At 39.4% G+C, this 27,668-nt stretch overlaps 1 protein-coding gene across 1 annotated transcript in view; it reads left to right on the top strand.

The window, feature by feature from the left end:
• The first annotated feature begins 1,123 nt into the window (after window positions 1–1,123).
• FGF12 (fibroblast growth factor 12) overlaps window positions 1,124–27,668 on the top strand; it is a 509,997-nt gene continuing 483,452 nt past the window's right edge. Inside the window, exon 1 of the mRNA XM_036243114.1 lies at window positions 1,124–1,266. Within this exon, the coding sequence (XP_036099007.1) occupies window positions 1,254–1,266 (13 nt within the window). The 5' untranslated portion in view covers window positions 1,124–1,253. The remainder of the gene's footprint in view (window positions 1,267–27,668) is intronic.

Raw genomic sequence — 27,668 nt, 5'->3', positions numbered from 1 at the left:
GTGAGGACCTTAAAAATGCTCTGATATGCAAGTAGTACATTGAGGAATTTTTGGCTATACATCTTTTCCTGTAGCCTTACCCATGAAAACACTCTTCCTCTGCACCTTCACAAAAACGATCATGTATAGAATTTTAAAGTACTTAGGTCAATAAGGTGCCTCCCCACCTTCAGACACTCTACTTCTTGGTATATTGTTGGAGAAAAGCTGAAAAGAACACCCCAAAATTCCTCGGAACCGTTGTTCGGATAACTTTACAGGCCTTGGAGCCTGTTCATGGAAGTTTTGGGGTTGAGGCAAAGGGGATCTCAGAGAGGAAAGAAATTTCAAATCTGAGCAGCAAAGAAGTGAGGGAATACCAACCTTTGTTAGCTCTAGGGCTACTGCCACCCCATCCCTGAAAAAAAAAAAAAAAAGCGATACAAACCCAATAGGGAAAGCAAAGAGAAATACGAAGCCAGTGGGGGAAGTGGGTCCTCGAGGGGAAAGCGCACACCTGGAAAGTTACTGCAGCAGAGAGGAGAAAAACCGTATATCCCCTCCTCTTCCTTCCCTCCCTTCCGCCTTCTGAATAAAACTGCACCCAGCCCCGGGACCATAGTCTCCTCTAAGGCTTCCGTAATCCATTCTGGAAAATCATGTGGGACTAGGGCACTATCCCAGTCCAATCCATTTTCTAGTTTGCAAAGGAAAATCCAGTCCGGCGTTTATTTTTTTGCGTTGCTTTCCTGTGACCCAACGCTAGGGCTCTTCAGCGGGGATAACTGGGGACCGTATTGGGGAGAGAAACGAAGGGGGCGGGGGAGAGGGAGGGGGGGTAGGCGGCGAAAAGGGGAGGGAGGATGCCCTGCGCATGCGTGCCAGCGCCCATGCAAATCGTACATCCAGGGAGCAAAGTGGGATGATCTGTCACTACACCTGCAGCACCAGGCTCGGAGGACAGCTCCTACTCGCAGCTTCCAGACCCAGGTAAAAAAGAATCTGAGCGGGCACCGTGCATGCATTTCAATGCCAGATGTGCGTCGCAATCTTATCCCCCGTAGAGGCAATCTGCTGCTGCTGCTGCTAAGTGTCCTTTGGTGGCTGATTGCAGCTTCAAGGTTTAAGAAATCCCATCTTTCAGGAAGCCTGAGGGGAAGGAAGGAAGTACGGGCGAAATCATCAGATTGGCTTCTCAGATTTGGGAATCTGAAGCGGGCCCACATCTTCCGGCCAACTTCCATTGAACTTCCCGGCACTCAAAAGGGACCGAAATGGAGAGCAAAGGTATGTAACTGTCCCCATAGGGGGACATCCCGCTGCATGTGCGTGTGGCCAGGGCAGTCCTCAGTGAGGGGACTGCAGTGCTTGGGGAGCGAGCATCATATTAGGTCGATAGGAGGAGATGCTATGTCCGTTGCAGCACCGGGAATCCTGGCAGGAGAGCCACTTCTTTTTAACTCCCACAGCTTGGAAGACAGTGTTTAATACTCCATCAGTTGCTTAGTGAAGTGTGATGAGTTGTTTTTATTTATTCTTTTTGGGGCGGGGGTGTGGGGAGAGTCTTTAGATGGTGGGGGAGGAGAGATATATTGGTAAAGCAAATTATTTTCTATGGAATGGATGAGCTTGGATAAATATAATTAATTTGCTTTAGTATTGCTGACAGGCGCGTTTGTATCTGATACCCAATAATGCATTGCTATGAAAAATGTTTGTATTTCTCCACCCTCACCCCACAAAGATGGTATTTCTGGGTGTGTATGACCACATCCTATTGCATTTTCAACACATATCAGCAGAAAAATTGGGTCTATTTGAAACAGTGTGCGTTTGAACTGACCTCTAAGAAGAACAGTATATCGGGAGTACTGACTCCCAAGCATGATGCATGTACTAGTTGTGGACATGTATATATTAATATTCTCTTCCTAAGCAATTCTGTATGATGTACACATACTAACTGGGAAAGGAACTGTAAAATTCAACTCCTGATGGCATATTTAATACACATAAACAAAATGGCTATAAAATTGTAAGATTGGATATCCTTTGGGTTTAACTCGATCTATGCAGGTCTCTTCTTTCTTCTCCTTCTTAAAACACCCACCAGATTGCAAAAGCCTTGAGTGATGTGGCCAGATACCCAGCAGGAATATTGGATGTACTTAATTCTAGTGGAATCAGAAGAAATGATGTCAACTTTTATGAAACTATATTCATTACCAAGCACTGGAGAAGCTATATTTGAAACAAGGTTTTATTTTTAAACCAGGAATGTCAGTCATTGTGCTAATGTGCTCAGGATCAGGGAATTGTGGTAGATTACCTATTTCTGGGCTGATTTATAAAACTAGCATGTTGAATGATAGCAGGTATATGTTCAATAAAGTATTTTAAGTATTTAACTAGTAGAGTTAACTATTTGAACCTAGGTAAGCATTTATAGTATGAAAAGAACTGAATCAACATTAATTCAGACAAGCTGGCAATTTTTAGTTTAGAAGAAATATTCTTATGATGTGCTGATGGGCATTTCCATGACTCACAACATACATATATGAGAAAATCCATGTCTCTATATATAATGAGGCATATATTTATTAACTTTATTATAGAATCCATTTTAAAATGAGAAACCAATCTTAACTCATAGAGGCCTGTAATATTCCAGTTGATTAAGTATTTCTGGAACATAAAGTTAATAACATACAGAGAAAGTATCATTTTATTATGAAACAGTTTTGTGTGTGTGCTTAGATGACATCTGGTATTTGGTTATTAACTTCTTGTTGTTGTTGTTTTTACAAGGGTTCTTGGTAACATTTAGCCTCTAATTTATATACTAATTCTTGGTCCATCATAAAAAGGATATATCTCTTAGCAATACATTTTTATTTCCCTTCTTTGCCCATATAATATACTACAGGTCTCTCAAAGTTCCAGGTGGTTTTTATCTCAACTTGACAGCAGTAGAGTTCTAGATATTCTGCCAGACTTAGGAGTTTTGAAAAGAAAAAAAAAATCTGAGAAATATATCTGAGAAGAATCAAGCCAGAACTTCTATGCCTATCCAGATAACAGTGATGCAGGCATGAATCATAGCATTGGTCAAAAGGCAATGAAGAATTTTGCCCCAAGCCTATATTGTGGTAATTTTGCAGAGGTACCATAATTGCCTCATGCAAAAGACATGATGAAAATCTTTATGCTCTTGGATTTCTTTTACAATGCTGAATTAGCCAGGTAGTGAGCACATTAAAAATGGATGATTTTTTTTTTTTTACATATTGCATTATTTTCTAAGTTGATGCATATGGCACAGCTAAAAATTGTAACTAACTTAAAATTTTTATTGTAGAAGAAAAAAAGGGTATGTTAAGAAGTTTGTATCTTTATTCCACTCAAATTGGTGCATCTTTTATACTTTATGCTTCCATGTACAAACTTCTTTCCCCAACAGATTCAAATCTATTTCTAGGAAGACATTTCCAAATATAAGTATGTATCATTATTTTGTTCTACTGGAAACTCTTTTTAAGATAGATTCAAAGAGTATTATGGCATAATTCAGTTGAGGGTTCAAGAGTTCTTCATCCCAGAAAAAAAAGCCTAATGGCCCAATTAATCTTGAATTCTGTCACTGGCATTTGACAACCTTTACATTCCCTCTAGCATTTGAAAATCTTTCTTTGAACACTTGTCCAGAGTCTCTAGCAAGTTGAACTTCAGTTACTTACAAATAAGATCAATTTTATTTTGCTTCCTTACTTAATCCTTTGCATCACTTCCTGTCATCCAGGGTAAAAATGAAAGGAAAATAAATAAATTGACCTAGCAATCAAGTCTTTATACTTCAGGGTAATTAATAGTGCTTCAAAGATTTGGGTTGGTTGGTGCATAGTCTGAACAGCTTTGATAAAATTTGTGCCTTGTAGTGGTTCACAAACTTTGCTGCACATTAGAACCATCTGGTATACTTTTTGAGCATCCTCATTCCTAGATTACATCCATACCAATTTCATCAGAATGCTGGGTGGAAGAGAGATACAGATAGTTTTAAAAGATCCCAGATGCAGCAACATTCGGGAACCAGTGACTTAGGTTCTTGATAATCAAAATGTGGTTGAAAACTAGCTTTTTCAACTGTAGAATCTTATAGGCACATTAAAGTTTGAGAAGCACTGATTTAGAGTGAGGAAAGAGATTTGTTTTATGTGTCTATATTTCTATATCTATCTATCTATCTATCTATCTATCTATCTATCTATCTATCTATCTATCTTCTACCCATCATTTCTCTCTCTCTCTCTCTCACTCCTCCCCACTCTGTCCACTCCCCCCCCCCCACCGCTGACTACTATATTACATTTATCTTTGTCTAGCTTTGTTCTCAATATCAGGCTGGTATATTAGAAACACCTGTAGAGCTTTGAAAGCATGAAGATACTTAGGCCACATCCCTAGACATTCTGGTTTAATTGGTCCTGGAGTAGAACCTGGGCATAGGTATTTTAAAAACACTTTCCAATTGATGCTAATGGATAACTAGAGTTAACCACTGGTCTAGGCTATCCTTGCTACTCAAGGTGTGGTCCATAGACCACATTAACAGCAGCATTGAAGCAACATTAACATTACTTGGGGACTTGTTAGAAATACAGAATCTCAGGCCCTACCCTAGATTTACTGAATCCAATCTGCAGTTCATCAAGGTCTGCTGGTCATTTATGTATAACTGAAGTTTAAGAAGCACTGGTCTAGGTCTTGGGGAACTGATTGTATCAGAATGACATCACTTCTGGCCCCTCAGTAGAGAAGATTTGATATGATCTCACTAATCAATATGGAAGCTCCTGGATATGTAATCATGATATAGGCCTTCTTGTTACTTTTGGACAGAATGGGAATGAAAGGAAAAGAAACTGCCTGTCTCATGTTTACATCAGAAAACAAACTCACTTTTAAATACCCTCTCTGCTCTTCCTTAAGCCATTTACTTTCAACATTGATTATTTTTAAACACTTATTTTCTAGGTCCATTCTGAGCTCCTGACAATGTGTTGATACATATTCATGATAGTGTGATATTAGACTTTTTAATCAAGGTACATCTTAACAGAGTGAATGTAGCTCTAACCTTTTCCCATTGTCATATGTCTCTGGTCAACTCTTTTGAGATTCATTTGATGTGGCCCTTGCTCCTTAAAATCTCCCCTGACCTCCTCATATCTCATTACTATTTTGTTGGCATACTTTATGTGACCTACATGTTTGTCCCGTATATACTGAATTTCTTACAATCAGCATTGTAATTTTATGCTTTCTATTTAAACAAATGTTCATAGAGCACCTGCTATGTTCCCAATGTTCTGAGAATATAAATGAAAGCTAAAACGCAATCTTTGATCTTAAAGATCTCATCTCATATCTCCACTAATAGATTGTCCTTCTTGTGTGAATAACATTTCTGCAGCCCCCCAGGGTGCCTGCCTCAGATAAAACATTTTCATTTACCTATGTAAATGGGTACTCTAGGGACTCAGATTGTGTGCGCTGGATTGAATAGCCTTGATTAGTTTATCATGTCATGTTTGTACATCAGGTGATTGTAAATTAGGAGAGGCAAAATATATTTGGCTACTAGGAGGGCTACAGAAACACCAATTTGATTCCAGAACATGGAAGTCAGTAGCCTGACCTGCTTTCTCTATTGAGAACTGCATATATGTTCCCAATGAAGATTCAGTTCTGTTCTGGATTTTGCACCACCCATTAGAGTCCAGCCAGAGCCATGAAATAACACATTTACTATATGGAACAGTCATTTCTCTGAAACCAGGATGATTCACCCTACAGGAGAGAAAGAAAATGTCTATGTAGGAACTCATTTAGGGAACTGGGAAGCAATCTTAAGAAAACTACTTCGTTGTTAAAAACAACAAAAACTAAAATACCGAGGCCATTGTGGTGGGAAAAGTAAAATATAATACAGCAAAAATTATAATAGAATAGATGTTGGAGATAGGAGACCTCTGTTCTTACCCCAGCTTTAATTCTATTACACTATTAGACATATCAGTTTTCCTCTCTGAGTTTCAGGATTCTTAAATATTGCAGGAAATTAATTTTATTTAATTCAGTGTATTTACTGAGATGCCATGTTGTTTCAAACACATTATTAAATGCAGGGGATAGAAATATAAATAGTGCATTTAGCTTGCCCTCCAGGAGCTTATATTCCAGGGCTACACAAACAGGCTTAAGAGCTGTGGATTTCTAACATTGTATGTCATTCATATTTCAGAGTTTGAGTAGGTTACCCAGCAGACTAGAATATAAAATCATACAGAAATGAATGACCACCACAGAGGCACTTAACATTCCATAGCAATAATGCCTGTCTTTTGTTTGCCTTTTGGTTTTTTTAAACAAAATTGTTGTGAGGGAGAACATTTGAACTCAAGCTAAGTATCTACTCTAAAATCTGTTCCAACTGACTAGATACCGAGCTAATAATCTATTGTGTGACTTAAGCGGCTGTTATGAGGTTTGTTAGCATTAGTAATGAGTCTGGAGGTAGCCAGTTATGTCCTGTCATTCTCTTATCCCTGTTCTTTTCCGCTTTAAAGCTTCTGCAATACTAACCCTTCTGGGCCTGGTGTTTGGTGCCTACTAAGTAACCACTAGTGGTATATTGGATTTGTTAATGTCTGGTTTCCTGATTTTTCATGTATTAACAGCCATAAATAACATTCATGAGACACTTTGTATTTTTTCTAAGGGCTTTTATTATGTCTTCTCCCTTAAAATTCTGAGATTAGATATTTTAACATTTATAGATAACAAAACAGAGTCTCAAAAAGACTAAGTGACTTCGGCAACTCATCTTAATAACTTTGTTTCTCTGTAAAATAAGAATTATTGCACCTACTCCAAGTCCCATACCACAATATCATGCGTATGAAATTAAACTCTTACCAACGAGTATTCTTTAGAATCAATCTTTCACCATTATTAGCTGTGTTTGTCTTTTCACTAGACAGACACAGATCCTGGTGGGGAGAAATGGGTCCTTTGCCATCTTCATACTTGAAGCAGCAAGCATTCTGTTTAGACACCCAACAAATCATCTCCACTGACTTCTGCAGAGACTTTCATTTACCAAAAGGGATTTCTTTTGAGCTCATTTTTATATTTTTTACAGTAATTTCTAGGATATCTGAATTTGTTTTTATGTGGCTCAGGCTTAGATTTGAGGCCATTATATAACATCTTGTGTGGTTGAATGTGGAGATATATTGGATCAAATATTATAGCTTGGAATGGTTTAAAAACAGGCTGTGTAAAATGTGTACCCAATCAGGGGTACACATCACAATCACTGGGTACCCGGGACTCAGATATTTAAGAAATATCTCAGGTGACTAGAATGTACACTCTCAGTTATGAATCAATAGATAAGCTACAGAGTGGTTACTGTGACACTATAACATGTACCTGTGTCCCTTATCAGGAACACTACAAGACTCCTACTGCCTGGACCTTGACTTTCATTAGCATCCTCTTTAGTGGTAAGAACGTGTACATGTAGAAGAGAGACCCAATTTCTGTACTTTATGTTGGGATAGAAAACAGACATGGCAGGTGTCTGAGGCTAAGATGATATATTGTTTCTCCAACATCTTCATCCTCATCACAGTGGGATTTTTTCCATGATCTATGTCTGTAGTTCTAATTTTAGTTTGCTCTTCTCTTCAGTTACTCTTTGAAACAGTCTCTGTCTCCTTGTCTCTGGGAATGTAGGACTTCCAACCAGGCAGACCATGGTATTTGGGGGCTGTGATGCAACGGATGGTTCCTTGGCAGAAGCCCCAAAGGACACCTGTTGTCCCTCCACAGACATTGTCTTTCTTTCTTTAGCACATGCTCTGCCTTGCATTTTACCTGAAACAAATCACCACCAGTGATTCAGAGAGGACAGATGATTGAAAGTGGGGCTTTAAATTGTGAAAGAAGTAACGGGAAGCTGCTGTTCTGTGGTTTGGTTTTTGTTTCTTGCCTCTTTGTGGACTGACCATTAGCCTCAAAAGCAACCCAAAGGGACCAGGCTGCAGAAAAAACAATCCAGAAACTTTCAGAGGCCATTCAGAAGATGACTAAACACATAAAAAATTCCCTTAAACAGCAGGCAGGAAGAAGCAGCAATGCCAATCTTCCAAGTGTCTGTCTCTCCCCATCCCATTCATGCCTACATTTGTCACCCATGTGAAACAATTAGGTTTTTCTCGAACCCTCAAACACTGCTAACATTCAAACAGAGCAAGCAAACCTCAACACAGGCATATTAGGACACGCCTTTTCAACTTTTTGGAAATGGAAAATCTGACTGTAAAAAAAAAGAAAAAATGCCACGATGTCCTTGTACTTAGTCTCATTCACATACTAAACTGGGCTCAGAGGCTCTACAAATAAGAGAATTACACAGCATTTATTACATGATCATTCTGATTGTTATAATCTGGATTGTTTAAAATTAGATTATTTAAGCAATTTTCTCCAAGGGCTCTTGTTTCATTTCAAAATATTTTCAACACTTCCAGTATAATTTACAATTGAATTTGGTTTACTTTCTCTCCTCTGGAACTCAAAGGAGAAATATTTGCTATGTATCCAAAGAAAGGTTGCCATGTAAATGTCAAGCCTACAGATAATTTAAAATGAGATGACATGGGTACTTTTTATTTATGGACTTTGCATCAACAGCAGCACGAAAAGCAAACTGATAATGCAAATATAGCAAAACCCTCAATAATACCAAGGCAAAGGAGTCAACCAAAGCAATTTTATAACAAGGTGATTGATCGCTTTATTTAATGAGCAGCATTTATTGAGTATGTTCTATGTGTTAAATTCTCTAAAGCCAAGTTTTCAAACTGGGGTATCTACTGGGGTAATTCACTGAGGCACAGGAAACATGTGCATGTTCTGATGAAATAAAACTGACGTTAGACGACACACTAGAAAACCTGGGTTCATTTTCTAGTCTATAACTGGGTTGAGCAATTGAACTGTGTTGAACAATTAATTTGGTTCCAAGTGAGGAAGCACTAAGACTACTGGGAAATTGCTACTTGGCTGTTTGTAGATTGCATGCTTGTGTCCACAATAGAGGCTTGACTGTGTCTGAACTGGTGGGTGAGGAAGACCCTGATCCGGAGTCTGGAGATTTGAATTTGAACCCTGATTCCTGCCCCAGCTCATTGTGTGAGGTTGGGCTGGTCACTTCCTTTCTCTGTCCTTGTTTCTTCACCTGTGAAACGTGGGTGGACTAGAGGCAAGATTCCTTTCAACTCTGGAATTGTAAGGACCAGCATTTGTGATGTGTTCATGTAGGAACTACAGGATTTATGGTTGGCACCTGGGTCTCTCCTATTTCTTTGGCTAACTCAGTGTCATTTTTACTCAGCAGATTGTACATTACGTTTTTGTAGCTTTTTTTTTTTTTAACCCTCACACATATCTTTTTTGTAATGAAGATTGGTTTATTTATACATTATTCATATGTGAAGTTGATTTGGTGGATACAGTTTTCTCCTTTGTAGCTTTTTATTTTTTTTTTTAACCCTCACACATATCTTTTTTGTAATGAAGATTAGTTTATTTATACATTATTCATATGTGAAATTGATTTGGTGGATACAGTTTTCTCCTCTTTCCCAACCCAAACCAGCACATCCCCCTAAAAAGAAGAAAAGATAAACAGAATAATGCCAAGAGTTCAAGAGCTGAGTGTTTCCCCAACATTACAGAAAGGGTATTTGATTTTCTTTCCGTTCTCAGTCATTCCAAAAGAATTGCACTTTGTCCCTCATTGTCTTCAAACAGTTTAAAAGCCAATAATCATCTCTTCTGATTTTTGATTGGCTACTCATCATCTTAGATAGAAAAAGCATTTAAAAATTTTTTTGTATCCAGATGAAAGTTATCGAAGGTATAAGTGTTTTATGGTTAGTAAGCTGAATTTCTTGATTGTGCAAATAACAAAATGTAGTGATGAGGTGAACTATTTAACAGCCATTAGTATGTTTATGAGCATGAGTTATAATCAGAAATACTTGTAATATGATGACAATGATAAAACAATGATGTGGATATATGTATTGATTATAATAATTTAAAATTTGTATGTCTATGGACAAAGAGTAGATGGTAATATGCAAAAACTGGCAATAGTTAGGTAATGGTGATTGGATTGTGAGTGAATTCTTTTCCTTTTTCAAATCTTTTATCAATAGCTTATTAGTTTTTTTAAATAAAGCATGGTACACGAGATGATAGACTCAGTTATAAACATTTAAACAAATCTACTTAGCCTGAACTCAAGCAAATCTCTTCATGCTTCATAACTCCGTGCTTTATTCATGTGAAACACTGAAAGGACATTTGAGGAGATAGCTGTTTTTATTTTATTTTATTTATTTATTTTTGTTTCAGGTGTTTCTCCTTTCTCCTCTCCTCCCAATCCCCTCCCCTTGCCCCGTCCCCAGCATTGTTGTCTATGTCCATGATTATGCATATATGCATATAAATTCTGTGGTTTATCTCTTCCCTCCCTCCTCATCCCCTTCTTCTGAGGTCTGTCAGTCTATACCTTTCTTCTATGTCTCTGGGTCTATTTTGTTCATCAGCTTGTTTTGTTCATTATATTCCATAAATAACTGAGATCATGTGATATTTGTCTTTCTCTGATTGGCTTGTTTCACTTAGGATAATACTTTCCAGGTCCCTCCATGTCACCTCAAAGGATAAGAGATCTTTCTTTCTTACAGCTGCATAGTATTCCATTGTGTATATGTACCACGGCTTTTTTATGTACTCATCTATTGATTAGCCGAGTCTTTTGAAAGAATGCTTATGTATCTTTTACGCTGTACCAAACACTGTGCTGTATATATATTGACTCCTTCAATCTGTATAACAATCCATGAAAGCAGGCACTATTGTTATTCCTGTTTCAAGAAGTGGAAAACCCAGGCATAGGGATGTTAAATAAGTTGCCCAGACCACACAGCTGATAAATGCAGACTAGCTTCAGAGTCTGGGAGCTTAACCACTAGTGAACATCTAAGGTATACTTTTTCAAGTCTGGTAAGTCAATTAGTCACCGAAAAACTAATCTAGCTGTTGCTGTTCACATATACCTAAAATTTTGTGTACACCTTATAACCTTCAGGATGCCTGATCTCTGCAGGCTCAGTCTCCCCCAAACTCTGGACCAATGAGAACCAGCTTGGGGAGTCATCAGCAGTTCCTGCCTGATCTCGGCTGGGTTTGAGAAAGAGCCCACTGCCCTCCTGTGCCTTAGGTTGGTTCCAAACCCAGGGGCCCTAGGAAGCATGGAGTTGTAACTTCTGCATATCTGGGAAGCTCATTCATATGGTAGAATGATTACAGAACTTGAAATCACATACACAACTAGCAATTTGCTAATCCCTGTGACTTGGGTAAGTTATGTCTGTGTGTCATGGAGTCCTCATTTGTACAACTGTTCTTTCAAGGTTAATGGGACAAATACAGAGAATGTATATAAGTAATCAAAGATAAAATCAGTACTCAATAACAACAGCTTCTGCTTGGGTGGTTTTTATCTCACCCTTAGGCTTACTACTTCCTCTGTTCCTGTGTGAGATTGGACTTTTTGCCTCAAGCTTCCTACCATCATGGTAGTCCCTTAACATAGAACTACATGCAGTGTTTGGTATCCTTCTCACTACTGTAGGCGGCATTCCTGACGCATGGCAGGATTCCTACCTGATGCTGGATGCTGATGTTTACTCTCACTACCATATTCCTTCCTTCCTGCCCCTGCCATTTCGCCTCCTCCCTCCTTTGCCACCAGCTGTGACTGGTATGAACTGGTTCCGTTCCCTCCTGCATTCCTATGGACTGCTGACCATCGCTGCTCTGCTGCTCTGTCTCCTCCTCCAGCTTTTCTGGCTCCAGTTCACTCAGTTTTCTCTGTTGTAACCACCAGAATGCCATGCAGCTGTGGGGCATGTTCTAAGATGATAGGTTCTAAGGCACATTGGTTTGACAGGCTATAAAAATTAGAGTGGTGACATCAGTTGGTCAATCCACTGATCTTTTTGATCAGAATTTTACTAATTTTTTCCCATTGTCTGGCTTAATATGAAGACTTGACTCCTGTGACAGGAATGTTGACATCGTTTCTTAGGTCTGGGAAGCATTCCATTGTTTGTGTCAGAACAGTGAGGACAGCTTTGTCCCAGTGTGCCCGGTCAGGGGTTTTCAGATTTTAGCATGCATCATAATAATTTACAGGCTCTTTAGGACACAGAATTCTGGGTCTCATTCCCATAGCTTCTGATTCAGTGGGCCTGGGGTGGGCCCAAGAGTTTGCATTTCCAAGTTCCCAGGGGCTGCTGATACTGCTAGTCTAGGGACTCACACTTTGCGAACCACTGGTGTAGACAAGCTAGCATAAGATTCTCTTGTACTTGGGTATTGTCTCTAGAAATAAATGTATATTTAGCTGACTATTGAAGAATATAAGAATAAGGGACCATGGGGTAGCATTCTCATGAGGAATTCCATAGTTTAAAAAAGTAAACAAGACTATATCTTAAAAATCACCCAGCGTGGCCCACAACCACACTGGTTAGTTAATTTCTAAAAAAAAAAATCCATGTTTGAATGTGTACATGTATCCATTTATCTGTGCCATGAACATTGCTTGTTATTGGGACTCGACATGAAAAGTGACACGGTTTCTGACTTCATGAAGACAGCACAGACAGCTTTTGAAGGTAGACATAAACAGAAGCCTAGGAAAAGCTGACAGCTGGCAACGCATGTGAAAACTTAGACTACGTTTTACATTGAGTTTCATTAACATAGCTGCTGTGTGGATTGCTCAGGACAGGTGTTATAGGCCAGGAACCAATGAGCGAGACAAGGCTTATAGCCTCTGTTATATACTAGATACAGAAATGTAATCTGTGGGAATTCAGTAAAAAGAAGTTGGCATTTGAGCTTGGTTTGGTGGAAGGGATGGGACTGAAATATTGGAAAAGTATCGCAGGTGATGAAATAGTTTAAGCAAAGACAAAGAATCATTAATATACATGTACCAACTAGGAAAAGATTAAGTGATTGGTTAATTCATTCATCTAGCAAATATTTGTTATGCCAGACACTGTTCTTGGTGCTGAATATAGTAGTGACAAGAAAAAGTCCCTGCCCTCATGAAGCAGGTAGGGTTGGGAACAGCTACCACGAATGATAAATCATAAAAGAAAAATTGGGGGAAAATTGTGGAGGCCTGTTACAAATTATATAATGTGGGTGATAAATTACATTTCAAAAATATTAATTAATATAATTACCTTTTAACAATTACATTCCCAGGGTTTTTAGAATACAAGTGTACTTGCAAATCTTCTATTATTTCCTAGGTTTTCAAGACAATGTCTACTGTCCAAGGCAAGGCACATCTATAGGCACACTGCCGTGGCAGAGGCTGTGCTGTGGTCCAGCACTGCATCCTCTGAGTTTTGCCAACCTCTGCTGCTGACACACTTCCTTTACCTAATGGAAGTGTGAGTTTCATTTCTGTCTTCTTTTGGCTCTCAATCCCCCCATTTTTTTACATTAAGACTTACATATTGGTATTTTAGGAAAATGGTCCAAAAAACCTTTTTGAAATGTGTTTGGCTCAAAAATTGCTCCCTAAAAATCTTTAAATATTTATCAAGTCTCAGAATTATAATGATAGGGCAAAACTATACAAGTACTAATATGCATGCATGCTGTAACTATTTATGTGAAGTTTCTGAAACTCTCTTATCTTTAAATATATGAAGACTCATGTAAGAAATATATTTGCTGCTCAGCCAGTGAGGCTTAGTTGGTTGAGCATCATCCCATGCACCAAGAGGTCACTGGTTCGATTCCCGGTCAGGGCACATGCCCAGATTTCAGGGCTTGATACCCAGTGGGGGGTGTGTGGGAAGCAGCCGATTGATATTTCTATCTCTCTCTCTAAAAATCAATAAAAACTTAATTAAAAAAGAAATATATTTGCCTTCAACGTTACCATTGCTCTTTCAATGATATCTTTTGATATTCTGTCCCTCTTTCTTTAGAGGAGATAAATTAAAAATAGCAGTTTCTGCATCAAATCTTGGTTTTGATTTTTGTCTGTCTACTTACTGGCTTAAGCTATTGAGCAAGGATACTAATTTCCTTAACCCCTGATTTTCTCATCAATATAATGAAAATAATAATAGTATCTCTTCATAGAGTTGATTTGAAAATTAAATTAGATAATACATGAGAGTGCTTACCGCACTTCCTGACATATATTATACACTCATTGAAATGTAGCTATCAGGAAGTATCTCAGAGCTGTCTTATTATAAAATCATAGCCATGGGCTTTTGTTGAGTCTGGTACAAAAATCATAGCCATGGGCTTTTGTTGAGTCTGACTGTTTAAATAAATTCTAAGCATAATACTTTCAGTCTGAGCTTTTAGTGGTAACTCAACATGGAGCTGTAAAATATGGTAACCCCACAAAGATATTGTTTTTGGATCACAGTCTTAAAACTGTTCTAGGAAAACACTGCCTCACTGAACAGCCAAAATCAATGGTTAAAATCCAGAATACCACTTTGTACAGAGAAGGCCTCAGCTTGGCTGGCGAAAGATTTATGAACAAGATTTTCAAAATGAAGGTCAGCAGATGATTTTCATCTCATAACCATAAGGAGCAGTTGGACAGATGGCCAGGGCCGCCTTGTCTTTTCTCTGAGCAACCTCTTCTGATCTCGAATGACCGTTGAATCAGGTCTTGGTAAATACGTGAGGATGTCGGAGAGCACCCTGCAGCCTCCTGGGCTACTCAGTCCTTCGGGAATGTTTCAGGAGCAAGACAGGTGTCAAGACAATTCCTCGTGAATATCATTTGAGGTGGTTTCCTCCTTACATGTTATTTGTTTGTCACATAGAATGTATATTACCAAAGTTCCTTGTCCCCGTCCCCAATTTTTTTTTCTCTCCAGAGAGAAACACTTTCAACTCCTTTTGAGATTTACCTCCATATTCTAAATAATATTCTCTTCTTACTGCCTGTCAATTTCTTACACCTATTTTTTATGCCTCACCATGAAAATGACATTTTCACCTCACTCTCATAATCACATGCTCCCCCAAACAGGCATCCTTTCCGTCCCGCCATCTTCCCAGGCTGTTTCACTGCTCTTCTGTTTGGATCAGTATTTAGTCGTTACATTATTTCGACTAAGTGAATACTTTTCATGACTAAGCCAAGTTAAAATCTGATTATTCTTGCTTTTCTTGTACAATTTTGTTTTGTCTGTGGTTGATAGTTGTCTTGCTTTTTGCTTGCTCAGCTCTCTACATACTTTTCATTATTTAGCTCCAAGTCTCTGCCAGTGGTATGAGTCTCATCTCAAGACATTCAGATGTACAGATTTTTTTTAAAAAAAAATCAAGTTCACCTTTTGGAAGTACTCTCTCTCAGAACCTTCTGACTTCCTTTTATGCCCTGGGCACTGCTTTGATCCTGGGATCTCCCTTTTCATCACCTTGGAAAATCTCTGCGGGACTCTGAATTTCTTGCTTTCCTGAGTTCTCTGTATTCTTTCCTAGTTCACTCCGTAATTTGGTGGGAAAAGATACATAGTAGTTAATTTTATAGGCCTTTGCATATCTGAAAATGTCTCCATTTCCCCTCCCCCTTTATATTTGAACAATCGTTTGGCTAGGTATGGAATTCTAGGTTGAAATAAATTTTCTTTTTTCAGAATTTGAATGCATCCTGTTGTTCCGGTCCAATGCCATTCTGATTATTATTATTTATTTGAACATGCCTGATTGTTTTCTCTTTGAAAACCTGTAAGATCTATGCTTTAACCCAGAATTTTGAAAAATTATGAAGATTTGCCTTGTAGTTTTCATTCACCCATTATGCTGGGTACTTAGCAGGCTTCTTTAATGTGGACAGTCATATTCTTTACATCTAGATAATTTTCCTAAAGTTTTTTTCTTCTTATTGATGATTTCCTATTCTCTGTTTCTTCTTCTTTTTTTAGTTATTTGGTTTCACCTCTTTGGAAATCTTGTTACTTAGATATTCATATCTTAAATTTTTTTAATGTTTTTTATATGTTTTATTTTCTATTTTTCATCTATCTTACACTTTTACCCCTTATTTTTTTAGGTAATAAAGCTAACTCTATCTTCTAGTCTTTCTCTTAGGTTTTGTTTTTTGATATCAGAGTTTTAGTTTCCAAGATTTCTTATTTGTTAGTATTCTTTGAGTGTTTGATTTTGTATTAGGCTGTCTTATTTTACTGAGGCAATATTTTCCAGTACCTTACTGAAGATATTAATTATGTATATATTTACTGGAAGCTCTGTGCACGTGGGTGGGGCCTGTTAACAATGATCTTAGTTGTAGGGTGATCTTAGTGGGCTTTTCATTGTGGAACTCCTGGTATCAGTACCTTCAGGTATTATCTCTTATCATTTACAAGAGCCCTGAAAGAAGACCTTTCTTCTGCCTAGATGGCAAAGACCTGGCTGCCAGGATACTGTGTGTCTCAGCAATCAGTGTATAAATGTTCCCTTAATCTCCCAGTTTTCAATGTGGTCTCACTCTGCTCCCTGTACAGAGCACTTCTGTTCTGTTCTTTACAAAGAGTAAATCTCTAGTCTTCTACTGGGAATGAGGAGGGCAGTTGTCTAGATGCTCAATGTTTAGGAGAGGGTTTAAAATTATAATGCCTTCTTAAAAACAAACTTCCCACCAATCTTGCATATTTTATTCCTTTACTCTTTACCCTACTTCTAGACAAACCTGGGGCTACCAGTGTCTACACGTTTGAGGATTCTGTAGTCTCAGAAGTTGTTGATTGTCTCGACCCACTGCTGACTTAGAATTCAGCTTTCTCTAGTCTGCTAAATTCCTTACATCTTCACCAGTTGGGTTCCCATTTCTAAAATTTGGTTCTTGTTGTTTTCTCTCCCCTTTGTTTCATCTTTATAGATTTATCAAACACACACACACACACACACACGCACACACACATGCACACCTTTATTGTACATTTAATTGTATTTCAAGTAGGAATGAAATTAAAAGCCTGTGTTCAATCTCTTCAAGAGTTACAAGGTTAAGACACTACCAAGGTCATGTCAGATAGTTTTTTAAAGTTGCCTTGACATTCATTCATTTTTCCACTACTCGGGCATTTACCCTGAGTCACGCATTGCTGGGCATTGGCAAAACGTTGAATAAGAGACAGTTCCTGACTTCTTGAGCCTTCTACACTAGCATGGGAGACAGACACCACTGCTCAAGATGCAATATGGTAAATGCCACCGTGGACATATTAACAACTGCTAGAGGCTCCAAGTCTAAGAGATGGGAGTGATTAAGTCTACATTCAAATTCATGATTGGAAATGAGTCTCAGTTCTCACAATTCAAGCAATAATTTCCCAGGAAAATCCTCTTATGAATTCCAGCACTGTAATAAAATCTTTATGGTCAGAAGGGACTTTGGAAGTAATTTTTAGCTTCTTGATTTTACCTGCAAACACTGAGGCTAAGGGAAAACGTAACTCAGTCCTGTCAAATTCAGGACTGAAACTCTGGTTTCTTGATTCCCACACTATTTTTCTACCCACTAAATCAAATTGCAACCCATCCTAAAACCCAGTATCTATAAATAGGATTAAAATGATTAAGTAGTAGCTCTGAGTCTCAGAGATCTTGAAGTACCAGTTTTGAAAATCCCTGAGGATTTCTTTAAAAAGAGTAATGCAAATGAAGGAGCTATGCTTTGGACATAGGTACAGGACCCTGGACTCTTTGTAATGTCATAGGACACAATGGCTTGGAGTTCTCATTATGTCTTTTGAAAGCAGGACCACGGGTCTTAAACTGGAAGAGCAGGGCTCTTTTTATTTGCCTAGGTTAATATTGATTGAGTTCAAATTCATCCAGCAAATTTAAGGGACAACTTCCCAAATGAAGCTTTGGTTGTGCCATTTTGCAACATATTTTTGAGATTTTCCCATGTTTACATTGTCTTGAAAGCACACACCAGATGTACAAACATAGTATTTAAACATTTTGAAGAGGCGGAGAATGCTGTCTTCAGTGAACACTTAAGAATGTAACATATTCTGTTAAATTTATGGTTTCATGACTTAACTATTAGCAAATGGTATATTACGGGGAAGCTAAGAACTATAAAAAAAGCAATGTTCAACAGCAAGTTCTTTATCAGTAATATAACATGAACAATCAGTATATTACTCGTGAAAACAAAACACAACTTAAAAGAGATCTACAATATCTTTCCAAAGTACAGGGTGGGGCAAAAGCAGGTTTACAGTTGTGAGTACATGAAACAGAGTTTAATCTTGTATTATTATTTATTAATTATTGCATTATTTTTCATATGAACAATTGTAAACCTTCTTTTGCCCCACCCTATATATTAAATTCTTATATCCACAAATAATGAGACTGCTTCACTGCTCGGGCCCTGTAGCCCCACCCCCAATGTTGATTTCTTTCAACATTGTACTGTAGCCCCTTGGGTGCCTGTCAGAGCTGCTCTCCTAGGCTGTGCCATCAGGAGGGCAAAGACTAGGTCTTTCTTCTTTGTAATCCCAGTGACTTGACACATGTTAAGCATACAATAGAAAGTTAATGGAGTAAATAAAAATATAAAGCCCTTGATATACAATAATACTTATGTATTGGGTTGTGTACCACTTTTTATGACACCCACAGGGACATAGACATGCGTGGCACACGTGTGTTCTGACATACATGTAGCAGAGTCTCCACTTCCCCTTTCTTCTTTTTTGAAAGATCACTCCGATCTCATCCCGAGTTCAGATGCCCTGGAAAGAAGAGATCCTATGCATTGTGACTTAACTTCCTGTTGCTCATGGAAGAGAAATACCGATCTTCTCCCTGGGAAATCTAGTTAGGCATACAAACTTCCTCCTTCACTTTGTTAGAAGCAACTTCTCTGTTGTTTCTCAAATGAGAAAGAAATCCGTTGCTTCTTGGTGGTTCTCGTCCTTGTGCATAGGGAGTGACTTGATTCTTCATTATTGTCTGTACAGGGACGCTGTCACCGGTCTTCATCTTCTCCTCCCTCCTATTAGAACCGTCAGAGCCTGGACTGCCATTCCCTGTCAGCTCCCTTGAACACTGCCCCGAACACGTTCCTATATTCTAATGCTTGTCTTTGGTTCCATCCTTGGCCCTGTGACTTGGGGGTGCAGACTGTGCTTCTCAGGACTCTTTTGAGTGTTAAATAAGAGAGACCTCTGTATTGGTGCATGTGGGTACATTTCTGGAGCCTCAGCTGCCATCATCTTTGAAGGTCTTCAAAATATCTCGGGATTTCCACTCTCTGGGGACGGGTGGAAGAGGTGTTTTGGTTCCCTCGGCTCAAGTGAGGGCTGAAATAAGTAGATAAGGAAGGACTTTCTTGTCCTTAATGTCTAAATCATTTTGCCAGACATGCATTTCGGTGGTTGTCCTGTCCTGTTTTGTAATTCATCTATTCTTTTTGCATGGGTTATTCATCTGGTTAGTGTTAAAGTGCTTTTGAAGTCAACCTTTACGTTTGTAAGCCCTTCATAGAGTTACTGGGGAAGGCCCCTTAGAATCTTGGCTTAAATGGACACAAAGGAGGATTCTAGTGGCATAATTCTATTTCTTCACCTGACTATATCTTTGGAACAGAGAGTGCTGTGACTTTATGTACAGAGAATTAGGTCCGTAGTAAGAAAGTCTGGACTCAAATTTAGCTCTGTGACCTTGGACATATCACTTTATATTTCTGGGCCTTCGTGTATCATAAAAAGAAGTAAATGTCCTATCTCTGGGGTTTTGGGAAGAATTCAAGAAGCGAGTCTATGAAAGTCCTTTGTAAACCATATAGTACTATGATAAAGCGAGTTGTTATGGATAGAGGTCTGACTATCCCCAGTTGCTTCTGCTTGGTCAGTTAGTTCTGGACGGATACATTGGAGAGGACAGGAAGGAAGGAAATAGCACAGGGCTGGAGTCAGGTGATCCGGAGTCCATCCTGGGGTTGTTCAGCTCTCAGTCACTGATTTGCTGTGACCTTGGCAAAGTCACTTTACCTCATGTGCTTCTGTTGCATCATCAGTAACGTGAGGTGGGCTAGAGAAATGATGATCTAGAGGCTGTCTTCCAGTTTAAACATCTCTAGGGTTTTTGGCGTATAAATGACCAGAAATTATGACGCATTTAAAGGTGTTTCTAAGTTTAGATGATTTAATCAGAAGTCTTACCAATTATAAACCCACATGATATATTTTAAATACATGATTTTAAGGAACGATTTGAAAGAAAATGGCAAAATTTACTCTTTTAAGCACTGAAAAGGAGCCATGGACTTTCCACTAACCTTTTCTATCGTCTCCGGGAGGAACGCAGATGTTTAAAGAGGAAGCTAAGCATTAAATGCAGATGAAATTGTGGATGAGGAAATTATGCCTACAACACCTAAAGCACATTGGTTGTAATATATTCTCTAGTAATGGTCAATTCGGTTTTTTTTCCCCTTCATTCAACAAAATATTATTATTTGTTTAAAAAATCTGGCACTATGCTAAGCACTGTACATGCACAAGTAAGACATATTCTACTAGAAGAAATGGTTTGTCTCATGTAGAAAAGATCAAGTGTTAAAAATTCTAAGAGAGGTGAAACAAAGTTCCAATAGTATAGGATGAGGAGAGATTAATTTTGCTAAGGAGATGGAGAGCAGGTTAAAAAATATAGCATCTTTAAAATGTTCTATAGAGTATACATGTTTTCCCATATACTATCTGGTTTAAATATTACACAGACACTGACAGGTATAGAAAAAGATACCATCTTTTGAAAATTAGGTTGGAATCCTTTGAAATGCCAAAGCCTGAGCAAGGTAGAGAAAATATCAGTAAGATACATTTTTTATATTGAAAATCAAGGTGGCTACCTATAATCAACTCTTTCAATTTCTGAAAGTTATGCCCAAAGTGACTTGTCAGGACTGATTTTTTTTTTTTATATTTAATCATAAATATCATCTAATTAACCATTCCCTTTTAGTATGAGAAGCTGTAAGAAACTCCCCATGTTATATGAGAATTTTATTCCATTTAGATTTTAAGGTGAATTTATCTAATATTTATAGCATACTGGTTTGTGAACACAAAGCTAGAACCCTTACTTTAATTAGCTAACTTTACAGATAATGAATACAATAAGCTCCTTTTAAAGATAAAAGTTATTTTCACAGAAGAAGTATCTTGTTTGAGTATAAAATCAGAATTATAATCATGATTGCCTGAAGCAGTTTGTTTGCCCCCCTACCACAGCCTAAGATCTGTTTAAAGGCTGCAGCAACAAGCCCTAGCCAGGTAGCTCCCTTGGTTGAAGCATTGTCCCTTGCACCTAAAGGTTTCAGGTTCAATTCCCCATCAGGGCACACACCTAGGTTACAGGTTTGATTCCCAACTGTAGATGGGAGGCTACTGATAGATGGTTCTCTCTGACATGGATGTTTCTGTCTCTTTTGTTTCTCTCTCTCTTTCCCCCTTCCTCTCTCCCTAAAAATTGATAAAAACATGTCCTAGGGTGAGGATTACAAAAAAAAAAAAAAAGATTGCAGCAAGTAGAGCTTCATTTGATATGAGACATTACTAAAATTATTTCAGACTCTGTTTTGCTGTTCACACAGTATTATTCCATGAATGCTTTTTTAAAATAATTAAAGCTGTATTTGAAGTTGCTAATACTGTGCAGTGGTAATATTTCAAGGAAGCATGACTCTTGTGGCGCAAATGCTTTGACTAATGAATCCACTCCAGCGTGTTCAGCGACTTCCTCACGAACTGCCGAAACAGCACCGAGAAGCCGCTGCTTCGTCTTGGCTCCCTTCTCAGTGGGAAATAGTTTTAAAATAAATATATCTTTTTCTTGATGCTACAAGACTTTGTTTCACTGCAAAATGATGTTCAAATTTTATTTTATGTGAAATATACCAAATCTTTTTACTTTAGTTAAAGAAGTATAATTTTCTGGGTTAGTGAATGTGATTTATGGTTATATTCTCTACATTCTGGATATTTTTAAAGCACGGTATCCATTTTTGAACTCTGCCACTGAGAAGAGCCTAGTAAAAATAGAGAGTGTTGGCCTGTAAAGTGAGCAATTGAATGACAGGTTAAGGAATTGAAGTTGCTTAACCTGAAAAAGAAAGAGTTTAGGAAATGTGTTAATGACCACCCTTGGGCTTCTGTGGGGTCCTGCTGCCCCTGCAGAGGTGTTAGGAGTAAAGGTTCCAGCAGAGATTCCCTGGAGAGTCTTGCAGAATCTTAATTCATTCCATAAGACAAGAATTCATGACCATCGGATTTTGAAGTTGCTTTTTATTGTGTCTGAATAAAGTGATCTCTCAGTTATTCCTAAGTTCTGTTGTTATTCTTGGAGCAGAGACAAATAATTTTTCTTCAATGACAGTGATTAGTTGCAACAAAATAACTGACTCAAAAAATGTGGGTGTTATTTCGCCAACCCCTCATCCTACAGAGAAAGAACTGGAAACCCAGAGAGAGTAGTGGAGAGAGAAGTTACACAAAAGGCTATTGGCACTTAAGTCAGGGTGTTTTCATCTTTCTGCAATACTTCTGAAGACTGACTTGACTTTGTGATCTGACGTGCAATGGATCTGAATGGTCACGACACACAGTTCAGGTAATGATGGGAGGGCAAGCTCATGGTGCTCTGGGAAGTGCAGGTCCCCTTTCCACGTATTGCAGGTGACGGCTTATTCTGTCGTATCAGTGGCTTTCTTCCAGGTGGCTAAGGAAGAAGAGACTTGTTCATCGTGTGTGATCAGCATTTAGAAATTATGGAATGTTTGTTTTGTGTCCCGGATCACTGTGCTCTTCTCTCCTGAGCCGGAAATAAACGAGTAGGAGTGGATCTCTTGCACCCACGACAACCGCACAGTTATTACTTGAGATTTTTCACACTAAGAAGTGGTGTTAATGTGCTGGTAGGTATAGAGAGCCGTGCTCACCAGCGAGTCGCCTCTCTTCTACACCTTTCAGTTGTGTAGGTAAGAGCAGAGAGGTCCACACAGATGTCCTTGTTGTGCAAACCACTAAGGTATACCGAAACTACATGGGTGTTATCTTGTCTGATTCCTCATCTTACAGACGTAAAACCTGAATCCAGAAAATAAGATGTGGCCGGTATTTGTTGACAGGTGAAGATTAGAAACCAGACATGACAAGGAAAGAAACACATTTGAAAGTTATAAATGAGTTATGGGATTTCATCAGAAAATAGTGACTGCTGTGTTTTTGTTTTTATACTCACCCGAGGACATTTTTCCATCTCTTATTCAGATAGAGTGGGAGGGAAAGAGAGGAAGAGAGAGAGAAACATCGATGTGAAAGGGACACATCGAGTGGCTGCCACCCGCACGACCCAACCAGGGCTGGGGACAAACTGCAACCAAAGTACATGCCCTTAGCAGGAACCAAACCGGAGGCTCTCTGGACCACAGGCCAATGCTCTAACCTCTGAGCCTAACCGGCCAGGGTGTGACTGCCATTTTTTAAGGACAAAAACAGAGTTACCACACGTCTTTAGACAGGATAAGGGGAGACATCTGTCTCATGACACGTGATTCTCTTGGTAACATTAACATAAAAGAGTTTTCTGAAGAGACAAAGGCACTAGTGTTTTCAATGGCAGGGCACAATATGATGGACACCCTGCAAGGCTCAGGGACTGTGAACAACCGTGCAGGTTTTCTTACTGGTGTTTTACAATTTCTTTTTGAAAAAATGGGAGTGATCACCACCTTTTGGAAGAAGATTAAAAAAAATAGTCAGAGCTCTGCTGCTATTGTTCATCTTTGGCAAGTATCTAACCCTTTCCAATCTCTAGCGAACCAAAGGTGAATTGTAGCGCTGGCAGGAATATTAGAATTTATCCTTCCTGCTCAGTATAGGAATCTAATTTAGCTTCTGGATTAATATAATATTTAACTTTTTATTAAATTTTTGTCTGCTTTGTTCTTGCTGCTGGGGTGTGAGTGAGATCTATGGGAGCCAAAGTTCGTATTAGGCCATCTTTCTGGCTTCAAGTCCTAGACACAGTTAATACTCAGTAACTATTTCAGTTGTTATTGTTGTGTATGAAGTCACTGCTATTCTTAATTTTAGTATTACATGATGTTGGTGTTTGGAAGAGACTTAAGAAGATGGTATAATTTTTATATTTTGTAGTAGAGCCTGGGCTAGGAAAGGGATCACTATAAACTTCTATAGCTACAGAGCTGCTGACCACAAACAGAACTGAGGTGTGACCAGTTCTGTTTATCTCCCAGAGCAGAACACCGAATTTAGGTAAATAACTTTGGTGGAAAAGCATATCTCTATCTCTCTCTCTATCGCTATAGAGATAGGGATAGAGACAGATATATATATATATATATATATATCTGTGATGAGTAGCCACATGATCTGAGATTCAACATTTTAGTAACCTCATGATTGATTAATCAGATTTATTTATTTATTTATTTAGTCACCAGACCTATTGTGTGCTAAGCACTGGTCTACACAGAAAAACAAAGAAAACAAACAAACAAAAAATGTCCTGATTTCGTGGAGTTTATCTTACTAGAAGAGAGACTACCAGATGAGTAAAACATTTTATTTTTTTTATCCTCACATGAGGACATTTTTGCATTTATCTTCAGAAAGAACGGGAGGGAGAGAAGGGAAAGAGAGAGAGGAAGAGAGAGATAGAAACATCGACATGAGAGAAACACATTGACTGGTCGCCACCCACATGACCCCAACTGGGGCCGGGGACAAACTGCAGCTGAGGTACATGCCCTTAGCAGAAACTGAACCTGGGACTCTCTGGTCCGCAGGCCGACGCTCTGACTGCTGAGCCAAACTGGCCAGGGCAGGAAAACATTTTATGTCGGACAGTGAAGAGTAGGATGAAAAAAGAAATGATCAGGAGAGGTGGGTAGGGAATGCTAGCAGACATTGGGGCGGTGTTAATTTAGGGTTTTAATTAGGTAGGACATGGAAGGCCTTACTGAACAGGTGATATGTGGACAAGGACCTGAACAGGCAAGGGATGGAGCAGTGGGAAAGCAAGGCTTCATCTGGAGGAACAGCATTCCAGGTGGAGGGAACAAATAATTGTGAGGTGGGAGCGAGCCTGGCAGGTTCGCCCGCAGCAAGGGGGCCTGTCAAGTCAAGTGCTGGAGATGAGGTTGGTGAGCCCATGGTCCATCTCCATCCTCATGCCCTGTTTCTCCTGACTGGTGGCTTCCATCACAGCTAAATCTCAGATTTCCAAGAGGACACCCCTGTGACTAGTTAGTACACAAACACACCCCTAAACAGGGTGCTTTCCATCAGAACCAGCTCCTTCACACAGCTGAGGTCTGCGCAGTCAGGTTAACAACGAGTGCTCTGGCTGAGCTGAGGCTGGGAGGTAACCTGCTGTGAATGCCCTTGTATACCAGAAATTTGGGACAATACCAATAATTTTCTCTTAGAAAAGGTGAACATCTCTTCCGATGTTCCAGGAGCCCCGCATTGCTGGCGGAAGAGACAAAAATGCAGATGAGCTTGCAAAAGGTGAAATTCTCTTGGTCCTGTTTGCAAAAGCGATGCGAGTCCAGTGGATACCTCTGGGAACTGTCGGAGATTTTTAAAGGAGCTGTGTGTTTTTCCACAGGGCTCTTCAGAGATGGTCCCGTGGCACATCTCCCCCACCCCCGTCACCTTTGGGGATTCACTGAATTGCTAAATCACTGCAATAGCAGCCTGATACCTTCTGGAAAAAGCTAATCCCACTGCTTCTGTCCGAGGGTGAAGGCAGCCCCTTGGGCTGGAACCAACCACAATGTGAGAACAACCACGTTGAAAATGAGCGGTGCGGGAGAATGGGAAGCCCTTAAAAACAGGTTCAGGTCTTCAGGGTAGAGAGGGGTACAAGCACCCCTCGGAAATGCAAGTACCCCTACAAAATGCTGTAAGACCCAGAGAAAGCACCTGTTTCCATTATTGTTCATCATAATCGATTTCCTTAATACATTACAGTTTACAAACATTTCCCTATCCCCTCCCTCATTCAGTCTCCTCCGTGGTCCTATACGGCCTTGTTATCAAAATGAGGTCTACAATCCAGCAGATCTGCATCACCCAGGAGCTAATTGGAAATGCCCCATCCAGACCTACTGAGCTTAACTTTGCATTTACTGAGACTGTTAGCCCCTTAAAATTTCAGAGCCATTGCTATAAGGTCCGCAGAACACTCATTTCTCCCCATTACAGTAAGGAAATAGAGGACCAGCATGGTTGGGCGGCTGAGACAAGATCACCCAGTAGTGAAGTTGGGACATACCCAGGCTCTGTGCCTCCTGTCCCGGCAGTCTCTGGGCTGCAGTCACTTCTTTCTACTCCAAGATCCCTTCAAGGCTTACTTACATGCGATATACTAGCTTTTGAAAGAAAAGCAACCATTCTTCTCTGAACCCAGACCATCACCTTCTCTTGTTCTGTCCTCCAGCCACCCTCGGTCTCCCCCTCATTTGCTTGCTGGTACCAGAAATGCAAGCTCCCTGAAACACTCCGCAACACTGCCCCAGAGGAGCCAATAAAGAGTAAACCTGATGCGCGCTGCTGGCATCAGTCACTTGCACTGGGCTTCTTTGCAAAAGCTTTGCAGCTCTGCTGAAAGAAGGGGGTACATCTTCAGAACAAGACAACTGAGGAAGGTAGCTGGGGCATTCTGATGGCTGCAAATGGGGTTTTCCACTCTTGCTTATGGATACAGGATGACAGATGACGTTTATCTTGGCACCACAGGAAAACACCTGATAAAGCTCTTCATGTCTGCAGAGAGCTTCCTAGCCCACCACTCACCATGACTTACTGTAATCTTGAAAATATTGCTATTCCCACTTTCAGGATGTAAAACTATGCCTCGATGTCACTTAGATAACACTCAGAAAGTGGACGGTTCATCCTTTGCTGACTAATTAACCTGATAGTAGGCAAAACTGAGTCCACAGGGCAAACAATGCTTTATGTATCAGAATCATGCTTTGGGTGAGGAAATGTTCTAACAGAATTTTAAAGATGTGACTCTGACACTGAGCTATGATTCTTTAAGTAACTAAAGATCACTAATCTCAAATGGAATCTTCGTATTTATTAGTAAGTTTGTTCAGTGAAAAAAGATATAAGACATCTACTATGAACTTACTAGGTGCATGAAAGACACCACAGTAGGTGGTAGAAAGGGTTCAATAATGAATGGCATCCTCTCGAAGAGCCTACAGATTGATGGAATGTACGTGCATGTACAGGACAAACTAGAATTAGAGACACTCCTCCCCCACTCAAAGGATGAAGGCTCAACTTAGGAGGTGGCATTTGAGTGCCTTCTGGACAGAAGGTAGGCTTTGGACATTCAGAGTCCTCAGAGGAGAGAAAGCCATGGGGGTGGGGAGGCAGACTGAGCAAAGACACAAGATGCAAAGGCTA

Source organism: Molossus molossus, unplaced genomic scaffold (genome assembly GCF_014108415.1).
Source record: "Molossus molossus isolate mMolMol1 unplaced genomic scaffold, mMolMol1.p scaffold_m16_p_5, whole genome shotgun sequence".
Lineage (NCBI taxonomy): Eukaryota > Metazoa > Chordata > Mammalia > Chiroptera > Molossidae > Molossus > Molossus molossus.
Note: the sequence above shows the minus strand (reverse complement) of the source record. Positions and strands in the feature narration are given on the sequence as shown.